The 23,738-nt window shown below is 41.6% G+C and overlaps 1 protein-coding gene and 1 pseudogene across 2 annotated transcripts in view; one reads left to right on the plus strand and one right to left on the minus strand.

Moving 5' to 3' along the window:
- Window positions 1-23,738, minus strand: part of PRKAR2B (protein kinase cAMP-dependent type II regulatory subunit beta) — a 104,068-nt gene that overhangs the window by 53,133 nt on the left and 27,197 nt on the right. For both annotated transcript variants that reach the window (XM_045052259.1, XM_023250252.2), the window contains exon 2: window positions 23,518-23,553. In XM_045052259.1, the coding sequence (XP_044908194.1) occupies window positions 23,518-23,553 (36 nt within the window). The remainder of the gene's footprint in view (window positions 1-23,517; window positions 23,554-23,738) is intronic.
- LOC102901999 lies at window positions 21,823-22,598 on the plus strand (annotated as a pseudogene).

Here is a 23,738-nt window from a genome sequence, read left to right on the forward strand (position 1 = left end):
TTGAGGCAGGCAAAGTAAAACATTTCTCCAGGAACTCCCTACGGTCTTAATGTTAATGCTTTTCCAGAGGGAAAAACTATCTTAAAATGATAATAGCAAGGTCTCAGGTGCCTTAGGAGTCCTCTTTAGCATATCAAAGTCCTCCCATTTGACTTTACCTCCCCAGTTCCACGGAATAAAACCAGTCATTCTTCACAAAGCTGGTGTAGCTCTTCCTACATGGTCCTGTGCCCATGCTTTAATAAAATCACTTTTTTGAACTGAAGAGGTCTTCAAGAATTCTTGGGGCGCCTGGGTGGCTCAGTGGGCTAAGCGTCCGACTTCAGCTCAGGTCACGATCTCGCAGTTCATGGGTTCGAGCCCCGCGTCAGGCTCTGTGCTGACAGCTCAGAGCCTGGAGCCTGTTTCAGATTCTGTGTCTCCCTCTCTCTCTGACCCACCCCGTTCATGCTCTATCTCTCTCTGTCTCAAAAATAAATAAAAGTTAAAAAAAATTAAAAAAAAAGAATTCTTTCTTGGCCGTCAGCTCCAAACCCCATGAACCCCATCATCACCTCAAAATCTCATCGGGGCTAAATTCTAAATACAACGTAAGACACAAAAATCTCCCAACAGTCAATATTATTCTTGAAAATCCGACATGAGGCCACTGCTGAAGACGGTCATACTGTCCCACAGTAAGTCCACAACAGTGGGCTTTCCCTCTAGCATTAAAACTGACTGCTTTTTCTTCTGCTGAGCACTGCAAGTTGTTGCTGGCTGACATTCAGAAGCCGTTGTATGGAAAACTGATACCTTTAAACCCTAGAAATGCTTATACCCAGAGGCATGCAGGAACTGAGATTCACATCTCCCCCTCACCCACTGATGGCACAAACTCCAGTGGAATGTCTACATGCTCCTTTGAGCTCATGCTCTGCAGAATGTGTATAGTGGAATCAGAGTGGAATTCACCATGACCCAACTCCGCTGTGCTGGCCTCCAACTGGCTCATTGCGATGAGGGACAGAAGCAGAAAAATGTTCACCTTTAGCCTAGTAAGGCAGACCTACAGCCTGCATAGTACTGATAAGGTTCAAATACATACTGGTTGCTACATTCTTAAAGGGTCGTCGTCACCGATACTTAACATCAAGCTGAGTGATAACCACCAGAGAAATCTCGCCAAAGTAGTTTTATGAGTATAAATTCAAGAAACATTTATGATCTGATACTCCCATACCCCCTTGAGCACTAAACATACAACCACTAGCTTCATACAGCAGCAAAAGGGAAGTTCTTTCTGGCCACAGGCCCTGTCTCCGCAGTATAATGAAAGCACCTGTTTGCTTTTGAAAAGGTCTCAGGAATTCTTTCTTGATCATTGGCTCTGGACCTCACATCAATGGGTCCAAGGTCATGGGTATGTGGCCAGGTCCTCCAGGGGCTAGGTTTACAAAAGTAAATCTTCACCTCCAGCAACCTCACAGTATGCACAGAACACTGCCTTGCAAACAGTGAACAATAAATGCATTTTAATTTAAGCAAAGTGACAGCACAACTAACGAGATACGAAGCCAATCTCTTCCAAAGTTACCAGAGTATAAACATTTCAAAAACAAATGTTTTTGCACAAAAAAAGCTGTCCCCTCACAAATTAAAAACCCTTGTAGGTCTAGGAGAAAAAAAAAACCTGATTTTGAAATTCAGTAATTTTGCATAATTGGAGGGAACCAGGTGGTTGGCTATTCTACTGTTCTGAAGAAAAATAACATCAAAAAGCATTTGTAAGAAGAAAATTACAGTGACCTTTAGCCTCCCACATTATCTCTTTGAAAAACTTGTGGCATAAATGTAGGGTATTATTTCTTCTTTGGGGCTTTTTTCCTTTAGTAGCTAGATGAACTGATATGCAAGATAATAGTTCCATTCTTTTGAAAAGAAGCGACGTTTGTCTGGTATTGTTAGTTATTGTCATTCTACGTGTAAAGTATCATGCTATGGTAAAATGGTAATGTTTTTCAACAGAAAAAGACACATCCAAGTGGGTCACCTGCAGTCTCACAGGCAGGTGGTGAAACAAGTCACTTGAGCTTCCCTCACACAGGGCTCAGGGATTGGCAACTACCTCTGATTTGCAAATATGCAGAGTTCTGCTGCAGATGTCCCCTCAGGCTGGAGGGGAAGCTCAGGGGGCCAACAGAGAAGCTGCCTTGGACCAAGAAAGACACCAGCTTCTTCAGGGCAGCCGGTCTGACCTAATAATCAGCTACCAGACAGGATTCTAATAATCCAAAATGGGTCAGCTGAAATTAGTCCCAAGTGAGGTCAGGTCTTCTTAGCCCTGTGTCATAGCAGATCCCAGTGGGGCAAATGGGACAACTTCTAGATCAAGCCAAGATGGGTGGGCTAATTAATTAGAACCTTCTCCTAGGATGTGGGGTTGAATCACAAAGAATGCCAGGTCAGTCTCTTTCCTGGTGCCTGTTGCTGTAAAGTGTGGAGCTGTGTTTCCTGTCCCCACCACATGGAGAAAGTGGCCTACAGCAAGAGAGAATCACAGCATACAGATGGACAGATTCCTAACAGTTCTGGCTCCCCTTAAGGCCCAGCTACCTTCTTGCCCTCCCTGGAGGCTTAATGATTTTGTGAGCACCCCACCCCCACTGCTATTTCAGTAAACTTTCCATTTTCACTCGGTTGAATTCCATGTGCTTTTCAGTTGCTGACAAGCAAGGAAACATCAGAAATTAAGAAGCCCAGTTTAAAAAGATCAGGACAAAGAAAACAAGATAACAAAGGTCCAACCAATTGCCAAAACTAAGAGTAATACCATAGAGCGGTCATTGATAAGAAAGTAGCTTTTGCAAAATACCAAGTTCAAATTCTAGAGACTATTCAATGAAATTCTCACAAAAGGAAATGATAATCTAAGTCAGGGAGGGACCATATGTGGCTCTAACAGAAAGACCCATGCTTGTTGATCTAGGATACTAATCAGAGAATATAAATAATAAAGGCAGTCTGCAAAACTGAAATTATTGTCTTCCACCAAATTTTGCTGTCATGGCAGAACAAAGCTGGCCTTAGGTCTTTAATTTAGTTGTAAGTTGCATGGATTTCAGAAGCACAGGTTGGTATTTTTTTTAATGGCTTTAGCGTTTTTATGAAAATGATATATGCACCCTACAAAGAGCCCATTTTTTAACTATTAAACTTTTGTCTTACCATATACAAGATGCCTTCAGCTTGAGCAAAACTAATACACACAACATCATTCTTACTTATTGACTCTTCATTTGTAAAGCTGTGCATGGTATTCATGATGCTGTAAGCATGAAGTAGGGTCCCTGCACGCTATAGCCTGGTTAGGGAGATTAATTCATCTCTTTAGGCAGAAATATAAATTATTATGTGTGATTATGCATAAGTAACTGATTTACAGGGTGGGGAAAGAGCACAGGATTCAGACAGACCAAAGCACATCCCAGCCATCCCACCACATCCATACCATTTTTTTCCTGCCACTTATTAACTGCCTGACCCCTGTACATCACTAAGTATTATTTAATGCAATTTTTCTCATCTGTAAAATGTGTCTGTTAGGTCCTACCTCATAGAATTGCTGTGATTAAATAAATAAAAGCCACCTGTATAGGAGTTACAAGAAGAGGAAACCTTGAAGGATACATTGATATATTTGGCTTAGGCTATCAAAAGAACATCAGGATGAAGTAGAATAAACATTCAAACTTGCCTATGAATGAGAATAAGCTCCAGGTCTCTGCACACAGATCCCCCTCTAAGCCCTGCCACCCTGTTCTTCCTAGGTCTGTAACTATTTTCTACTAGCCCTCATACAAACCTTCCCACTCAACCAAACTGTGGCTGCCTACTGTATACTTAACATTCTCTGATTTAAAATATGTCATGTAATCCTCTCACCAACTCTTTGAGTAAGGTACTGTTATTACCCATTTTACATACAAGGAAACCGAGATCCCTCAGCCCCTCTGGAGTGCAGTCAAAGTGTGAACCCAGCAAGTTTCCCTCTGGCTGCATGCTTTTCAGCACAGACTCTCTTAGGGGTTAATGCTCCACGAGTGGGGTGTCATCCTGAATGAGAGTAGACACATGAGACCTGTTTACCTGGGGAAGAAGGCCTCTCCCAGGTGACATCAGAGCCAAGACATGGAAGATACATCTGAATCATGGTAAACGTCTCTGGTTGGGATTAGCAGCCGCTTTAACCAACAGTTCCTAAGTAGACCATGCCTAGATCTGATTCCTAATTATTCACCAAAATCAGGAAAAGCACTTTCAACAATGTTCTCTGAAATACACCTAAAATTCAGAGTTTGATTCTGTGTCACAAAATATGTTGTGACTTGTACTAAAATAATAGTTGGTATGTGTTAATTGTATCTCAAGAACAAAATAATGTTAGGATGAAGCAGAGTTCATCCTAGGAATATACGAATAAGTCAATATCAGACAATCTATTAACATACCAGCATATCATTATGTTAAAAGAGAAAAACCAAATAATTATAGGAGTGCTATGAAGGCATTTGGCAATAATGCTGCTAGCAAACATACTATATTCTTACTATACTTTAGGGAAATGTGTTAAGCATTTTACACTGATAATCTATTTCATTAATCACTTAACAATACCCTATGAGTTAAGTACACTTACCAGCACATTTTACAGATAATGAAGTTAAAAGACATGAAATAACCCTCTCAAGGTTAAACAACTAGTGAGTGGCAAAGACCAAATTTGAACACAAAGCCATCTGACCTCTGAGCTCAAACACTTCTCAAATCACTAAGGGGAAAAAAAGTGAACAGGCACTTCACTACAAAAAAATACAAATGGTCAACAGTAATGAAAAGATGCTAAGCCTCACTCATAAATTTAAAAAATTGCCAACTAAAACATAACTGACCTATGAAGTTGATAAACATTGAAAAACTCTGTAATACTAAGTGTTCTCACTCTATGTTAAACCTAAGATGAGAGTATAAATTAGTATGCTATTTCAGAGCACAATTTGACAATGCCTCTACAAATTTCACATGCTCATACTGTTGACTAAGCAATTTCACTTTTAGAAATACCTCCTATGGGAGCACCTGGGTGGCTCGGTTGAGTGACGGACTCTTGGTTTCGGCTCAGGTCAGGAGTTCATGGTTCAGGGGCTCGAGCCCTGTGTCGGTATCTCTAGGTCAGGCTCTCCGTGTTGGGTTCTGCGAGGACGGTACGCAATCTGCTTGGGTTTCTGTCTCCTTCTCTCTCTGCCCCTCCCCCACTGGCACACGTGTGCGGGGCCCACGTGTGTGCGCGCGCGCGCGCTCTCTCAAAAATAAATAAACATAAAAAAAGAAAGACATCCTATAGATTTACTGGCACAATTATACAAAACTACAAGTACCTGAAATTTAAACTCCCTTGTTATATGCCTTATAATGCATCCATATAATAGAATACCATTCATGCATTAAAATAAGAATGAGGCGGGGCGCCTGGGTGTCTCAGTCGGTTAAGCATCCGACTTGACTTCGGCTCAGGTCATGGTCTAGCAGTTCGTGGGTTCCAGCCCCATGTCGGGCTCTGTGCTGATAGCTCGGAGCCTAGAGCCTGGAGCCTGCTTCAGATTCTGTGTCTCCTCTCTCTGCCCCTCCCATGCTCATGCTCTGTCTCTCACTGCCTCTCAATAATAAATAAACGTTAAAAAAAAAAAAAAAAAAAGAATGAGGCACCTCTAGATGTAAGGACATGAAAAGTAGTCCAAAATATACGAAAAAGACCACATGGAAAGTTGGATACCATTGTAATTCCAACTAAATATGCTTGTGAATAAAAACATCCAGGAAAGTAAAACTTTTTTTTTTTTTTTAATTTTTTTTTTCAACGTTTGTTTATTTTTGGGACAGGGAGAGACAGAGCATGAACGGGGGAGGGGCAGAGAGAGAGGGAGACACAGAATCGGAAACAGGCTCCAGGCTCCGAGCCATCAGCCCAGAGCCCGACGCGGGGCTTGAACTCACGGGCGGCGAGGTCATGACCCGAGCTGAAGTCGGACACTTAACCGACCAAGCCACCCAGGTGCCCCTGGGAAAGTAAAACTCTTAACTACGGTGATGACCAGGGTGAGGATTGGAAAAATGGGAGAAAAAAAGCACAAAATACTTTCATTTTATACCCTTTTGTAACTATTTGACTTCTACCATGAGCATGCAACCATTTTATCATAAAAAAAATCTTTAAATGATTTAAGAAGTATATGTACACACTGATCATGGCTATAAAAACGCAGATACTGATTCACAAAGAGTGTGTTTTAGAAAAATTTTAATAGTTGAACTTATCAACATACACTAGGAAATATAACCTTATCATTAATAAAGGCCAAAAAAAAAAAAAAAAAGATCCTGACTTCTTGTTGCTAAAGATACAGGAGAGCTAGAAATTATTTCCAACAAAAATGGAGAAAATTAGCAAAACAGGACCTCTTGCCCCGACCCTCCATCCGTGTCTACCTTCTCCCTTCGAAGTCACATCTCACAAATCACCACATCTCACATTCTGCTTTTATGGTGCACTGGTCTCACAGGTTTCCAGCGTGTACAAAAAGATATAACTAGATCTTTTTATTGTTGATAGGATCCATAATTGCAAAGGAGCATAGTATTTAACACAATTCTGCAAACCAAGCAAACATGACTTATTCAGTTCATAACATCTTCCTTAGGGAAACACCTTCCTTCCTTGCCCTTTTGTCTGATTCCTGGTCATCTGAAAGATACGTAGATGGTAGTCATTACAGTATAAATTAAATGATTTTTCCCAATAGTAAAGGTTTTCTCCCTTTCTCCAGGAAGAAACAAAGCAAATAATAAACATGACTAAATGGCAAGCAAGTCACTTGTAGAAATGCACTTAGCTCCACATATACACAAATAGTATTATGGCTTACAATATTTTTAGGTACTTATCCATTAATTTGGGTGGCAACGTAGTATTTTCGGATTTCCACTAGAAACGGAAAAGGGATAATAGATTTAGATCAGAATTAATCTGAATTGGAATGTCAGGGGGCAGAGGCAGAGCACAAGTCATACCAGAAATTGCTTATTATACATTTTGCACAAGGATCCCTTCAGGAAAGAGTGTTATTTCCTGCAGTCGGTTTTAATAAATGGTAGGTACTACCACATCACATGCCACACTGGTTCAGGGTGAGAATTTTCTAATAAAACTTTTCTGATACTTAAAAAAAAGAAAAATCTCAATCGCTCAAATTGACAGCTACAAGCATGAGAATGTAAATTATTTTGTAATTTTAGTCACAGGAAATTTGAATGATGAACTGATTAAAATGTAGGACTATCTGGGATATTAAACAATAATGATTTAAATGTTTCATCTGTAAGAGTATGCGTAGAAAAACAATGCTGGCACTAGAAATTAACAGGAGCACCTGGGTGGCTCAGTCGGTTAAGCATCTCTTGATTTTGGCTCAGGGTTGTGCTGACAGTGTGGATCCTGCTTGGAATTCTCTCTCTCCCTCTCTCTCTCAGTTATTCCCCTGCTCATGTACATGTGTGGCTCTAAGTAAATAAATAAATTTTTTTTAAAAAAGAAGGTGCTCTAAAAAATTACTTTTTCTCTACTTTGTTGGAATTAGCGTATAAAATATTTAATACAATTTCAAAATTCAGGATGAAAATTAGACCAGGAAAACATAGCTAGAACTCCCATTTAACAAAAGAATTAAAAATGAGGTGATTCCACTTTTTAAAAATTTCTTTAAGTTTTTTAATGTTTATTTTTGAGAGAGAGAAAGAGAGACAGAGCGTGAGTGGGAGAGGGGCAGTTAGAGAGGGAGACACAGAATCCGAAGCAGGCTCTAGGCTCTGAGCTATCAGCACAGAGCCCAATGGCAGCTCTGGAACCCAAGAACCGCTAGATCATGACCTGAGCCGAAGTCAGACACTCAACTGACTGAGCCACCCAGGCGCCCCTAGGTGATTCCACTTTAAACAATAAAGTAGTATCATTTAAAAAAAAAAAGAGCATGACCTTGGGCATGTTGAACGCTTTGTGACTCAGTTTCCACACGTATAAAAAGGAAACAGTAAGAAAACTTTTTGAAGCTGGTGGTAGTGATTCTCGTAGGTTACCGCAGGGAAAGCCACGGTGAGCAACAGAGACTGGCACACGCAGACCCTGCGCACATTTTTGGCATCACCATCATCCTCTCCTTTCACAAAGGAGACCACCAAGGTTCATAACCAGAATCACTGATCCTTATTCACGCTTTTGAGCCACTTGCCTTGTTCAAGGAATTCACTCCTGGACAAAAATGAGGGGAAGAAAGCTCCGGGAATTATGAAACTTCATGAAAAACATTTGGGACTGTGAAAAACAAGACAACAGGCCCAGAATGGAGTCACATATGCTAAGCCCCATGTCACCAAACTGAGACTTGATTCAGTTCCAAGCTCTGCCAGAAATGAGTCTTAAACCAATCAGAAGTCACCTGTAATCAGCACTAGGGAGGCAAACCCCACCATTCCCTAAAAGAAAGTAATCTTGGAATAACCCACTTTTTTGCCTCACATAACTTCCTTTTTCCACTTCTGCCTACAAGTATTTAATTTTGTACAGCTCCTCAGAGCTCCTTTCTATCTGCTAGACTGGATGCTGCCCAATTTGAACCGATTTTTGCTCAAATAAATTCTTAAAATGTTTAATATGCCTCAGTTTAGCTTTTAACAGGACTCACAGGCTGCCTTCAAAACATATAATGATCATTCGGGCGCCTGGGTGGCTCAGTCGGTTGAGTGTCCAACTTCAGCTGAGGTCATGATCTTGCGGTTCGTGGGTTCGAGCCCTGCGTCGGGCTCTGTGCTGACAGCTCAGAGCCCGGAGCCTGCTTCAGATTCTGTGTCTCCCTCTCTCTCTGCCCCTCCCCCGCTCTTGCTCTGTCTCTCTCTCTCTCTCTCTCTCTCTCAAAAATAAACATTAGAAAAAAACCAAAAAACATATAAGGATCGTTGCCTCAGAATCTGTCCAGAATGGGACATACATTGTGACTCTGTCCAGGGTGGGACGTTGTACAGTGTGTGACTCCATCCAGGGTGGGATGTGGTAGATGTGACCCTGTCCAGGGTGGGACAGATAGTGTGCCTCTCCTACAGCTGTGTAACAACCATCCAAGAGACTTTAGTCCCACCAACCAGACTCCCTTCTAAAGAGATGATTTTACTACAGAAAAATTTTACTTTCATTTAACTTTGAACTTAATTGCCTATGTGATACAATACTAAGGTTTACTTTTTAATCAGTAAAAATGTAATTCTGGATTGTAAGCATTCCCATCACTCTAATTCCAAGAATACCCATCAGTCTAAGAAATATAAACTGCCGCTTTCATGTAAATGTACTGAAGAAAGAAAATGAACACTCTAAAAGGCCAAAAAATTTGAATAAAGTGAAATGATCACATAAAAAGGTAATGTGAAAGTAGCAGTTTATTTTTCTTTCTTTATTTAGTTTTTAGTCTTTAAAAAATTTTTTAACATTTATTCATTTTTGAGAGTGAGAGAGACAGAGCATGAGCAGGGGAGGAGGGGCAGAGAGACAGGGAGACACAGAATCCAAAGCAGCTCCAGGCTCTGAGTTGTCAGTACAGGACCCGATGTGGGGCTTGAACTCACAGACTGTGAGATCATGACCTGAGCCAAAGTCGGACGCTTAACTGACTGAGCCACCCAGGCGCCACTTTAAATTTTTTTTATGTTTATTTTTGAGAGAGAGAGAGACAGAGAGACAGAGAGAGAGAGCATGAGTGGGGGAGGGACAGAGAGAAACGGAGACACGGAATCTGAAGCAGGCTCCAGGCTCTGAGCTGTCAGCACAGAGCCCAACATGGGGCTCAAATTCACAAACCGCGAGATCATGACCTGAGCCGAAGTCGGACGCTCAACTGACTGAGCCACCCAGGCGTCCCTATTTACTTTTTTTAAAGTTTATTTTCCTTAGTAATCTTTACCCCCAACATGGGGTTCAAACTCACGACCCTCAGCATGCTCCTCTGACTGAGCCAGGTAGGTGCCCCAAAAGTAGCAGGTGATTTTTAAATTTTTTTTTTCAACGTTTATTTATTTTTCTGGGGACAGAGAGAGACAGAGCATGAACGGGGGAGGGGCAGAGAGAGAGGGAGACACAGAATCGGAAACAGGCTCCAGACTCTGAGCCATCAGCCCAGAGCCCAACGCGGGGCTCGAACTCACAGACCGCGAGATCGTGACCTGACTGAAGTCGGACGCTTAACCGACTACGCCACCCAGGCGCCCCGTGATTTTTAGAAAGCCACCAGAGTACTTACTGTAGATCACCGCCCAGCAGCTGATGGAAACTCAGCTCTGAAAAATACCTCGCAGCATAAAGCCACATGCCTTTTCTGGAAAACCTTGCGACTGTACCCTGTTACTTTATGTTATGCAATAAGCATATTAAACTATCTACATCTGTTTTTAAATTTTTTTAATGTTTATTTTATTTTTGAAAGAGAGAGCCTAGCATGGGGCTCGAACCCACAAACTGCGAGATCACGACCTAAGCCAAAGTTGGCACTTAACAGATTGAACCACCCGGGCACCCCTATCTACGTCTGTTTTCGAATGGGATCTACAACTTGGAATTCTGTTTTAAAACACCTAAGGAGAGGGACAGTTCTACCTTTTCTGATGGAGGTCAATAAAGATAATATTGGCAATTCCTTGAAACAGGTCTAACAACAGTTATTTAAACTATTTGGTTGTTCATACGGAAGGCTCCTCCTGTGTATCATTTTTTAAAAATTTTTAATGTTTATTTTTGAGACAGAGAGAGAGAGGGAGGCACAGAATCTGAAGCAGGCTCCAGGCTCTGAGCTGTCAGCACAGAGCCTGATGCAGGGCTTGAACACACCAATCATGAGATCATGACCTGAGCCAAAGTTGGATGCTTAACCGACTGAGACATGCAGGCGCCCCTCTTTTCTACCATTCTAAAAACAATATATCTTCAATCTGTATTTTAATCTTTTGGCAGTTTAGCTATATTGTCTTAGTAAAACAACAACTATGAAATCAATGTTCTCTGGTTTTAGCAATTCAAGGCCAAAGATGATAAAAGAAAGAGAAGATCCAGATTCACTTTCCGGTTTTAGGTTGTGTCATTAATTTTTGAAATATCAGAAAACATGATCAAATGATTAGCTAATATAAAATACACGGCTGGCACCGAGAGATTCAGTCTCCACACTTCACAGTAATACTTTCTAGCAATCAGCTCCTCAAATCAGCTGGTCCCTTCTGATGACGGGGTGGGGGAACCTGCATTTATATACAGCTGATTAAAATTAAAAGTTAAAATTCAAAAGGCAGATCAATTTATTTTCAAAGTAACAGTCTAAGAATACAGCTTAGAATCTAGGGGTGACTAAAGTTGTTTTTCTGATTTTAACTAAAAAGCTAAAGAATGTTGCATCTGAGAGAAATCTTTCCCATCTCCCCCAAATATTGATACAATGTTATGTCAATTTAAGGTTGCAGTAGGAGATTTGGCTGTAGAAGAGTCATAGAATTATGTACTCTGGCCAATTAAAATGAAGTGGGATAAATTATAGGAGAAAACAACAGGGATACTAGTATTACAGTATTTTTGCTAGAGTAAAATTTGATAAATTGAGCCTAATGATACCTAAAGGTTTATTTAGCACTCACTAGGAGTCAGGCATTGTGCTTTAAAAAAAAAAAAAATGAAAGAGCTTTGCCTGCATTCTCTTCATGTATTACAACCCAGTTTTAACGAAGGTGTTTTATGTTGCCCAAGGTCACACTGCTAGTAAGTGGTGCAACCAAGGTCCTAAACTATGTCTGTCTACTTCAGGCCCAGTGCCAAACACATCCTAGGCCCTTTGAATATCTGACCAAGAAATGACAGAACGGGGGCACCTGGATGGCTCAATCTGTTAAGCGACTGACTCTTGATCTCAGCTCAGGTCTTGATCTCAAGGTTGTGAGTTCAATACCCATGTTGGGCTCTGTGCTAGGCATGAAGCCTACTTAAAAAAGAGAGAGAGAGAGAAATGACAGAATGACCTCAAACCCAAGCTCTTCACTTCTATACCATATTACCTGTCGTAATTAAGGTAAATATCAGACAGTGAAAGTGCTCTCATTGGGAACCTGATGGAGACAGCCTTAAAGAAAGTTTAGTTAAACAAGCATCCATAACAAGTAAGTTACGACCTGAAGATCCTTGATCCAACCATGCCCTCTTTGCTCTGTTACCTTGGTCACCCACAATGTGCGAGACTCCAGACAACCACCTTCTCCCAGTTTCATCTCTACTCCTTTAAGCCTCCCCCATTGGACTGTACCATCTTCAGGTCCGGGAGCATTTGCTGCTGTACCCGATGTCTAGCAATGGTAACTGTACAGTGCCTGACAATAGTAACTGCTGACCTGGGGATTTCTCCCATCCATTCCCACCCTCCTTTTCCAACACTGTCCTCACACCCTCAAGTGCTTTTACAAAGCATTCCCAACATATCCCCCCTCAGCTGAAACCAGGCTCTTCCCCCAAGAACACCACCTCACTTAGAAAGCCCCACTCCCTGCACACAGCAGAACCCCAACAGACAGTAAGGGACTCTCATGCCCCCCCCCCCAAGTGGGCATCCACACGGCTAACTGGTACTCCCAGGCCAACGTGGGGGGCTCTTCTGAGATTCGCGGGTTCAGGCGCCCCTCCTGATTGGTATCTGGCTCCGTGCTTTTTCTACTCGAGTTTTGCCCATCCTCAAGTGTTTTGAGCTTCAGTCTCAACCATAACCACACCCATATTGGTCCTTCCCTTAGGAATCTTAAACTTCATTGTGCACGTCTGGCCAAATCTGTCCATCCTGCTACATATGGCTCCCGCTTCCTCACATCTCACCCTGCTTTTTCTTTGACTTCATCTACAAATGCCCTCTCCTCTCAATTCATTAACTGTGAACAACAAACCACAGCATCAAACGATGTGTAAACACAAATGACGTGTGTAAACACGTGTAACAGGAGCATTGAGTACCTACCCTACCTACAGGTGACATCCAGAAAGAAAGAAATAATGCTGAGGGGTAGGGGACATAGTTGGGGGAGGAGTTATAGGAAAGCCAGAGAAGGGGAGCCTCTGGAGTTTCAGATGAACAGGTGAACAGGCGGGTGCTGGGTACAGGCAGCGACATGTGTCCCCGTGGCCTGGGGCAGGGCCCCACCATTCTACCACTCCAAAGAGCACCGTTCACACTCAGGCAGTTCTCACAAAATGCCAAAGGAGTAAAAAAAAGGTTTTTGGTTTTGATAATCAGTGATTTGATAATCAGTAAATGTGCACTTTTCCTTCATAAAAACATTTTGGGAGAACACGCCAATCTCCTACAGAGCTCACTGAGGTCATGGCCCCCGAAGCCAGCAGTCCACAGGGAAGGGAACACAGAGTGGGGTGTTTAGGGTCTGTTACGGCATTTGATGCTGCAGTGGCAAGTTTACCCTATTTTACAAAAGTACTGGCCTGCAATGGACTGGGGGCAGGGAGACTCATCCTCCCTCCACACACAGAGTTTGGGGAGCAGTGACCTAACCTCTGATCACAATCAGAGAATGCTTTGCATTCTAGCTACTCATGTCTGGTCTACAAGGCAGCTGGCAGTGAACCAGGACACACGAGAGACCCAATGGGCTACAAAGGCTTCCCAAGCCATCTGCCAAGTCCCTCTGTATCTGCTGGTGTGAAGACAGACCACCCTGGGAGCAGAAAGAAACCCTGCCCTGCCCTGCCCCCCCACCCCCCAAACTGCAGATCATGTTTCTTACTACTGCCTTCCTTTCTCCCTTCCCTGGAAGGTGCAAGGAGGATTTTGAAGAAAATGCAATTAAGTTCAAGAGATACAGACTTTCTCATTGGCCTTGAGATGTCTATCAGCATGTTCTCCCTTCCCTGGAGGGTGCAAGGATTTTGAAGAAAATGCAATTAAGTTCAAGAGATACAGACTTTCTCATTGGCCTTGAGATGTCTATCGGCATGCCTGGGCCTAAACAAAAAGAACCAGAGACTCAACACTGCCCATGGATCCCACCGGGCTCTCTTTACCACAGCATGCTAAGGTATGCGAAGCACATGGCATGCTTAAGAAGTGTCAGTAAATCAGTACTGCTGGAGCAGGGAGGAGGACAGGGGAGAGGCCGTGAACAGACAGGAGCAGTACTTCCACTGCTCACTTGGTTTTATTCGTAACGCATCACAGGCGAGAATCCATTTCAACATTGGTCTGGGCACAGGAAGGTAACAGGGGCATATAGTGGCTTAAAACCACCTCCACCCCACCGGAGGGAGAAGCCTAGACAAAGAGCCCAGGTGTGTGGGGGGGGGGAGGTCGGGGGGTGCTGTGCTCTGGCATCTCAGAGAACTCTCTAGGTCCACTTTCCACCCCCTCATTTCACTCCCCCTTGCCCACTACTGGCCCCCCTGGTTTCATCCTGCTGCCTCAGTTAAACCGTCTGCCTCTTGATTTCAGCCTTGTCCCTAGATGTCATCTTTCCAACGAATTCTCCATGTCAAGCTTTGCAGTCCACAAGCTATTCTGACCTACCTTCACATCCAGTCCAGACTCCGGGAAGCCCTGTCTATCCAGAAGACACATCTGGACCATAGGCTCATACTGTGAAACCAAACTGGAGAGAATACTATGTTGTGTTTTTCACGGATTATCTACTGTTTCATCACTAAGATAATCTTATGAGATGTGTATTATCCCATTTTATACCTGGAGAAACTGAGCCTTAATAAGGGGATGAAGCCCCCCGCCCCTCCTCCCCCTGCCACACTTTTCAAAAAAATGTTTATTATTTATTTTTGAGAGAGAGACAGAGCGCAAGTAGAGGAGGGTTAGAGAGAGAAGGAGACACAGAATTCAAAGCAGGCACCAGGCTCCCAGCTGTCAGCACAGAGCCCGATGCGGGGCTGGAACCCACAAACCGTGATATCATGACCTGAGTAGAAGTTGGATGATTAACCCACTGAGCTACCCAGGCACCCCCCACCCCCACCACCACACACACACTTTTAATAAGTGGATATGTGAGTAGCAAAGCTGGTATTTCAACCCAGGTCCCCCTGAATCCAGAGCCTATACTGTCTCTTCTGATAAGAGAGACACTAAATTTTGAAGGAATGGTGAGTTAAACACAGAAATAAATCCTGGCCTTAAGCCCCTGCTGTCCACAGCCTTAGGCAGCTGTTTACTCCACGCCACAAGGTACTTGCTGCCGGGGTAAGAAGAGAGCACCAATCGAGGAGAAAGGACTTTATGATAAAAACAGGTAGCTCTTAGTGACAATGCACAGATACTCCCCTTGTTCTCCTGTTGAAACTCATGTTATAACCTCTAGCGACCAGCATCCTTTCTGTGAGCTGTGCTGGAAGAACTGTATGGTTTCTCCCTTTCCCTTTGTGGCTATTACGGTATTCACCACCCACAGTCACAGCCAGCTTCCCTGCTAGGCTGTGAACTTCCGAAGGGCCGCATCATATCTTCTGGCATCTCCTACCACTATGCCTGGCACACAGGAGGGACGCAGTAGATGTCTGCAGAATGAACTAGTGAATTAATTAAAGCAGCATCCTCCTTGTATGCATTATGTAGTGTTCATGATTACCAAGCTTGAAATGAGCTTCCAAAATTCAGTTCAAAAATAAAGTATTAACGTAGATATATCCACTCCAGCAAATTAGTTGGACAACATGAGAATGACCTCTTGAACAAAAAATACGGGGGTTAAAAGCTCTCATCACAGAACTTGAAAGAAAGAAAACAATGAACACCAAAGCCACACAGTATTTCTACAACAAAACAAAAGGAAGCATATGTTCCCTAAATCAAGGAAACATATGTCCCCTGAATTGGATTCAATAAAAGATCTGAACTTTAGCTATTTCACTACTTTCCTGAGGACTAATCATTTTCTGGTTTTGGTGATTTTACTGAGTTTTTAATATATCATTTTACACAGTGGGTGTGTGAAATTTAAAGACTTTAATTTCACCTCTGAATTACTCTAAATGCCAACATAGATAAAATTATAAAACTTTAGCACTGTTAAAAATACACTACAAAATTCAATGCTCTTATGATGGTTAAAAATTGAAAAGTGGCTAATTATCTACATGAGAAAAGAAAATTACCAAATTCATAATTTGGAGTTCCATTTTCACTTCTGTTATAAGAAATAATTATGTATTAGAGCAAGTAATGCTCAACAGTATCCGTGAAAGCAGTACTAAATAAAGCAGTACTCGATGCAAATGCTTCACGGTCACCAACGGGGCACTGTGACCAGACAGTGGACATGCCCATGTGAGCTAAGACTTCACAACTGGTGATACACGGAACAGTTTCATTGATATGGATAACCTCCAGAACTGCAAAAAGAAAGAAAAAAAGAAAAAGCAAGCAAGCAAGCAAGCAAGCAGCTTTCAAAAATTTTAGGGAGTCAGTTTGTAAAAGATCAGAAAAACGGAGTCATGACAGTTAAAAGCAACATAAAATCCTTGAATAAGCTTGGCTATCCTTTATACAGGAAGAGAGGAAATACCAAGACAACTGAGGACACTGGACTGTATATATTAGATAACAGCATTGTACCAAGGTTAAATTCCTTGAGTGTAGTATTATGCAGAACAATGACCTTGTTCTTAGCAGATACACATGAAGTATTCATAATTCCTAAAAGGTTCAGTAAAAAAACAAAGTGTGGGTATGAGCGTGTGTACGAAAGCAAGGAGAAGGGTCAAATAGGAACAAGTGGGAAATCTAGAGAAAAGTGTTCACTGAACTATTCTTCAAACTCTTCTATAGGCTTGACTTTTTTCAAAGTAAAATCCTGGGGTTAAACAAAATCAGAGAGAGGTCTGACTTCATACTGCAAGGCACTATCTCAAGAGTAAAGACAAATTTCTTTTTTTTCTTTTTTCTTCAATTCAGAGACAAACCCACAGAGGAAAACCATTATAATCTTTTTAAAAGCCATAATGTGAAAACAGTAAAAAGAGATGACCCATATTAAGGAATGATATCCAATAGTGCTGTGATGCCCCAAGGCTTATTTATGACAGGCTAGGGCACAGCACCGAGGGTTTTATTGTTTTGTTTTGTTTTAAACTATGTGCAGAAAAGACAGTTGACCGCTAACATTTTTGACAGCCTAGACACTCCGCTTTATAAAAACCATCTAGCTTAACCATCGTAACAAGCCTGACTATAGCTGTTATGATCCCAAACTGAAAGAAAATGAAAAGAAAAAAGTAAAACTCAAGGTGGTAAATAATTTACACGCAAATTCAAACAGTAAACAGGTGATCTGAACTCAAGTCTGTGAAATCCCACACTCTAGAGTCTTTCTCATATAATATACTAGATGAACAACAATGCAACAGGACTGCTGTCTGTGTAAAGTTTTACTCTTCAAATGACTGTGTCTACTGCTACCATTAATTTTTAATAATGAGAATAAACGGTATATTGCCATTTTTCCACCAAGAAAAATCTTCCAAAATACTCCAAACAGTCAATGTTAATGCCATCAAAATTCTAAAATAGATTATGTGTATTTTATGTTAATTTTATGTGTGTTACATATAATCACATAATAGCTCATGTTATTATAAAATAGATTATGTATGACTTCTGTGTACTTAAAAAAAGATGTCCCGATAAGAAGTGATGATGAAGAGCAGAAATGGGTTAAAAAAAAGAACAAAAGTAGGATTTCTTTTGCTCGAAACTAGGATCACAGGGTACTGCTTAAAAATAAGGCTATGGGTAATCATGTTACATCATACAAATATATCAAATCAACACATCTTACACCTTAATTTTTTTGTTTTGGTTTATTTTGAGAGAGAGCACAAGTACAAGCGGGGGAGGAGCAGAGAGACAGCGAGAGAGAATCCCAAGCAAGCTCCACACTGTCAGTGCACAGCCTGACGTGGACTCAATTCCTGAGATCATGACCTGAGCCAAAAATCAAGAGCCAGACACTCAACCAACTGAGCCACCCATGTGCCACAACACACTGTACACCTTAAATACACACACGTCATATGTCGACTGTATCTCAATAAAAATAAAAATTTTTTAAAATGATAAAATTAAGGTTATGGGGTGCTTGTCAGGAAGATATCAAAGATATGTTTCATTTGGATTTTGGAAGACACCTGACAGTTCCAGTCATGTTTTGCAGAACTGAACCAATCGAACACCCATCTGGGTTCCCATTAATCATCCCATACTGTACTCCTTTCATTCCCGTACCTAGTGGAAAACCAGCTTATGAAGCCGTGAAACCTCTACACGCTCTTAAGACTCTAGGAATTTTGTTAGAAAATTGCTAGGTGATACAGATTCCTTCTACGTATAGAAATAAAAACTGACAGGTTTGTAGGCAGGCACTAAAAACACATGAAGAGAGTTAAACAGAAACAGTGTTGTTTAAGGTGCAAAAACGATCCTAAATAATTTTTTTAATGTTTATTTTTGAGAGAGAGAGAGAGAGAGAGACACACAGACAGACAGAGCACGAGCGGGGGAGGAGCAGAGAGAGAGGGAGACACAGAATCCGAAGCAGGCTCCAGGCTCTGAGCTGTCAGCACAGAGCCCAATGCAGAGCTCAATACTCATGAACCATGAGATCATGACCTGAGCCGAAGCTGGACACTCAACTGACTGAGCCACCCAGGCGCCCCAAAATGATCCTAAATGATGTATTTGTTAAATACTTTTTTAACGTAAACATCGCCTCATCTTCATGAACTATAATAAATGAAAAAGACACAAAAAGGAGAAATGTTCTATTCCAATTACTCAGGTTGAAATATTCATTTTTGAAAGATGGAGTATGAATAGCAAAAGCCAAAACCTCAAAGATTTATAGAACTCAGCCACAAGTTGAGAAATATATTGTAACATATTCTGTTTTCACTCAATCAACAGCAACTGATTACCTAGCAATACCCATAGCATGTTATATCATGTTACACAGGAGTTACTGTTGTAATGATTATTTTAAAATAGTGAATAAGAAAAAAACTCATATCGCATAAGTTTCTGGTTGATTTTACCTGACTTATTTTTTTTTTTCAAAATTAAAGGTCTTACATAAGTTTTATAGTTTATTTCTGAAAAGAAAATTTATTTCTGAAATAAAACTCCATCAGAAAAAGATATCCTAAGAATTATTGTTAATGACCAAGTATGAAGTTCTACATTTTAAATAGACATTTATTATTTTCAGGAAATGATACTTTAAAAGAAACTGACATATATCTCTACTACTAAATTAAGTTACTTTGAGCCACTAAATTAACAAAGAGAACTACAGAATTTCCTCCTCGGGATGGCTTACGACCGTTCGAATATTCTTCTTTCCTGGAATAGTTTTAGACAAACTTCTATAAAAAAATTAGAAAGTCATATAAATTACAGACATGTAGATGATTAACAGGTCCCATTCCTTTTTTTCCTTCTTATAGCACTGCTCTTTTTATCTAAGGTAGTAAATAGAATTTTATTTTCCTTGCCTGAAAGATTGAAGATGTACATAAAATGCTTAGCACAGGGGGTCTCCAAAACCTGGTCCTCTTTTCCTTCCATGTCAAGATCCATTCTCATAATGAGTTTCAGCATGTTATATTACTGGGGTAACAATTTTTACTCCTTTTGAGGCTTACTGCTGTACATAGTACAACCCTTAAGCTTGACATCATCCTGTTTGTTTTTCTTTAAGTCAGATTGTTTCCTGACATTTCCTATTGCTCGTGATTCTAGGCATAACCACAACGTTTGACTTCAATGAGTGTTTCTTTGCTGGCATTTCACCTTCTCTACATTCCCAACCAAGTCTTCCCAAGATACACCGGACACAGACTTAGTGGTGGTAGAGACACAAAAATAATGGTGCTTCAAAATCTACCTACATGCTGGAGCCCCTGATTTATCAGTTGATGATAAGTATACTGTACAACAAACACTAACGCAACTTGCCCAGATATAAATGTCTCATATCACACAGTTTGAGACAGAAAAGGAGACAATTTAATCTAAAACTCCTAAACTATGTGGCTGTGGAAAGAATTTTACAAGAAGACAAGGTACCACACTACAGATTCCATCTTATTGCTCCTCTCTTTTGCCACCACTGCTCATAAAAGACAACATCCCTGCACTGGAACACCTTCACATTTGATGGCTCTACTCTGGGATAACGTCCGATGCCTTGCTGACATAAAGCATAATTCCTCATTCCACAAAAGCCATTACAATCCACTCCTTGTTTGCAACATTTAAAATAAGTATGTCTTCAGCATACAAAAAGCTCAGGAGGATGAAGTAGATACTATCCCCACACAGCACATCTACTTAATCCCTGCCTCTTTCCTCACAGATTTGGTCACTACAGAATAAGAATAAATTGTACCAGGGGCGCCTGGGTGGCTCAGTCGGTTAGGCGGCCGACTTCGGCTCAGGTCATGATCTCGCGGTCCGTGAGTTCGAGCCCCGCGTCGGGCTCTGTGCTGACAGCTCAGAGCCTGGAGCCTGTTTCAGATTCTGTGTCTCCCTCTCTCTGACCCTCCCCCGTTCATGCTCTGTCTCTCTCTGTCTCAAAAATAAATAAACGTTAAAAAAAATAAAAAAAAAAAGAATAAATTGTACCAGTAATTGCCAGCAGATAAAAAATAAAACTTAACCTTAAAACACCTTTAATGATACAGCACAGATGGAAATGAGGTGATTTTCTGAAATAAATTACTCATCTGTGTTATGTAAATGTCAAAAATGATGTGTCTGAAACATCTACCTTATGTTTTTCAACAACAACAAAAAAATTCTAGTCCTATTTAAAAAAAGAGTAATTTTCTCAAATCAAACCTAGCAGTGTCATTTGTCTTCAGAGAAGAAGGCACTCCATGGAAGTAACTTTTCCAAATAGTTGATCCACTTCAATGCCCAAACTCACTTTACTTAAACCATTTTGGACAGAAATGTTCTCAACTGTGTCCAGTATTCCCTACCAATGCAGGTAGTGCACCGTACCAAGTATCTAATTCAAGCACTCGTGAGTGGCGAAGGTCTATCACTGTGACTAGGCATTCGGTTCCTATGATATCTCTAAGACAGCAAGAGCCTCAGGGGCATTAACAAATGTAAAGCAATTAGGGGCGCCTGGATGGCGCAGTCGGTTAAGCGTCCGACTTCAGCCAGGTCACGATCTCGCGGTCTGTGAGTTCGAGCCCCGCGTCAGGCTCTGGGCTGATGGCTCGGAGCCTGGAGCCTGTTTCCGATTCTGTGTCTCCCTCTCTCTCTGCCCCTCCCCCGTTCATGCTCTGTCTCTCTCTGTCCCAAAAATAAATAAACGTTGAAAAAAAAAAATTAAAAAAAAAAAAAAAAGGAAAGCAATTAGCTCCTATTCCAAATGGCCTCAGGACGACAAGTTCTCCCACCCGTATTTTCAGTTATCCTGTCCCTTCTTAAAAACTCTCATCCACCACTGTTTCTAGGGTGTCCTTTACCCATCTTCTAAATCACTGCTTCTGAACTGTGGCTGGTACATCAGCTAACCATGCAGACAATAACTGATCAAGAACAGGAATAAAACTGGGGTGAGGGTCTCCATTTAAAAAGGTGCACTGGGAGTCTCCCCACGCAACGCGAAGACGGCAACCTGTGTGACTCTGACTGGAAAGAAGGAGAGATCCTGATGTTCCTCAGTGCCACCAGGATGATGAAGAACCACAGATCTATCGCTGTGGAGCAACATACAGGCAACAACTTCATGTTTAGAAAAGTGGCCAATGCAATTCTTTTCTTCCGTCTGGATTTTCATACGGGCCTGCTTACACCACATACACACTTCATCACACATCATACTTACATCACACTTCACATAGTGTTCCTGATGACGTGCAAGCCCCCCCCCACCCCCCCCCCCGGATATGGGCCCTGAGTATATCAAGTACTTCAATGACAAAACCATTGATGAAGAGCTGGAGTGGAAAAGGAGGGTCACCTAGATTGTGGAGTTCTTTGCCAATTGGTCTAATGACTGCCAGTCGTTTGCTCCTATCTATGCTTACCTCCCCCTCAAGTACAACTGTACAGGGCTAAATTTGGGGAAGGTGGACATTGGATGCTACACTGATGTTAGTACACGGTACAAAGTGAGCATGTCGCCCCTCGCCAAGCAGCTCCCTACTCTGATCCTGTTCCAAGGTGGCAAGGAGGTCATGCGGCGGCCACAGATTGACAAAAGAGGATGAGCTGTCTCTTGCACCTTCTGAGGAGAATGTGATCCGAGAATTCAACTTGAATGAGCTGTATCAAAGGGCCAAGAAGCTATCAAAGGCTGGAGATCACATCCCTGAGGAGCAGCCTGTGGCCCCAAACACCACTGAAGCGCCAGACGGGAAAGCAAGAAGGACAAATAGAATCCCTGCCTTGTCAGTGCTTCCTCACCTTTGAGGTCCTGCCCCTTCCTTAACCACAGGCCCTGCCTGAGGCCTGGGCCTTTTATTTATGTTTTCCCCTTGGCTCTGCCTCAGTTAGGCAGGGTGCTGCTTCTGATTTTAAGGAGGCTTTCAGGGAATTGACAGGAACCCTCTGGGAAGGCCTCCACTGCTGTGGCCAACTTTCACTGGAAGAAGGGAGAGATCTCTAATGATGGAGGAGGAAATGCTTGCCTTCCAAGCTTGGGTCAGAGTATCAGCTGCTGTCCACCACTCACATGTCTCCACCGGGCAGTGTTTTCATCCTTCCCCTTAGTGGACCTGCACAGTCTGCCTAGATTATATTAAACCTAACAGAAAATGCCTGGGTATGGAGTCTGTACTAGGATTTTTCCCTCAGGACCCTTACTTCTTTAGGCATTTCTGGCTTGGTCTGTGGCCTTCGTTAATAAGGCTAACTTTGTCACTGGTCCCCAGAAGAAACCTTTAACCACTGAGTTTACTCATTGGAGATAGTTTTGAATAATCCCCCTAATTTTTGGAGTTTGGGAGGAAAGGGCATAGGTTTGAGACGTTCCTTTGTATGGTGGGGCTCAGGAGAAAGCCCTCGGGCAGGTATGAAGTTTCACTTAGTCTCCTACTTTCAACAACCAGTTGATGGTTTTCAATAATAAAGAAACTGGGATTTCCTTTAAAAAAAAAATGTGCATTAGCTCCAATGCACCGTCTGATTATAAGTTTAAACACTGAGAGGCCATTTCCAATTATTTCCTAGTTCTTGATTACATCACATGGTTGTTTTCAGGGAAAATGACCGACAAATAAATCATTACTCCACAGTAATTATTCTCACCATACCTTCTTGTCCAATACCACTATTATTAGTTAAGAAATGTCACCATTAATAAGTAAAATCACAATACAGGCTGGCTTACCTGAGGCGCGCCTTGTGAATCGGTTTATTACCGGAGCTAAAAGAAAAAAACAAAACAATATGATTACATATTATTATACATATTATTACATAAGTTAATAGAGAAAAAATAAGAATAAATAATGCAAAAGGAAGTGTCACAAATATATGAAAATTAAATGTTTAAATTCACTAGTAGCCAAGAAATTAAAATTAAAATTTCACCTGTTAAATTAGTCTCCC

The sequence above is a fragment of the Felis catus genome, chromosome A2 (assembly GCF_018350175.1).
Source record: "Felis catus isolate Fca126 chromosome A2, F.catus_Fca126_mat1.0, whole genome shotgun sequence".
Taxonomy (NCBI): Eukaryota; Metazoa; Chordata; class Mammalia; order Carnivora; family Felidae; genus Felis; species Felis catus.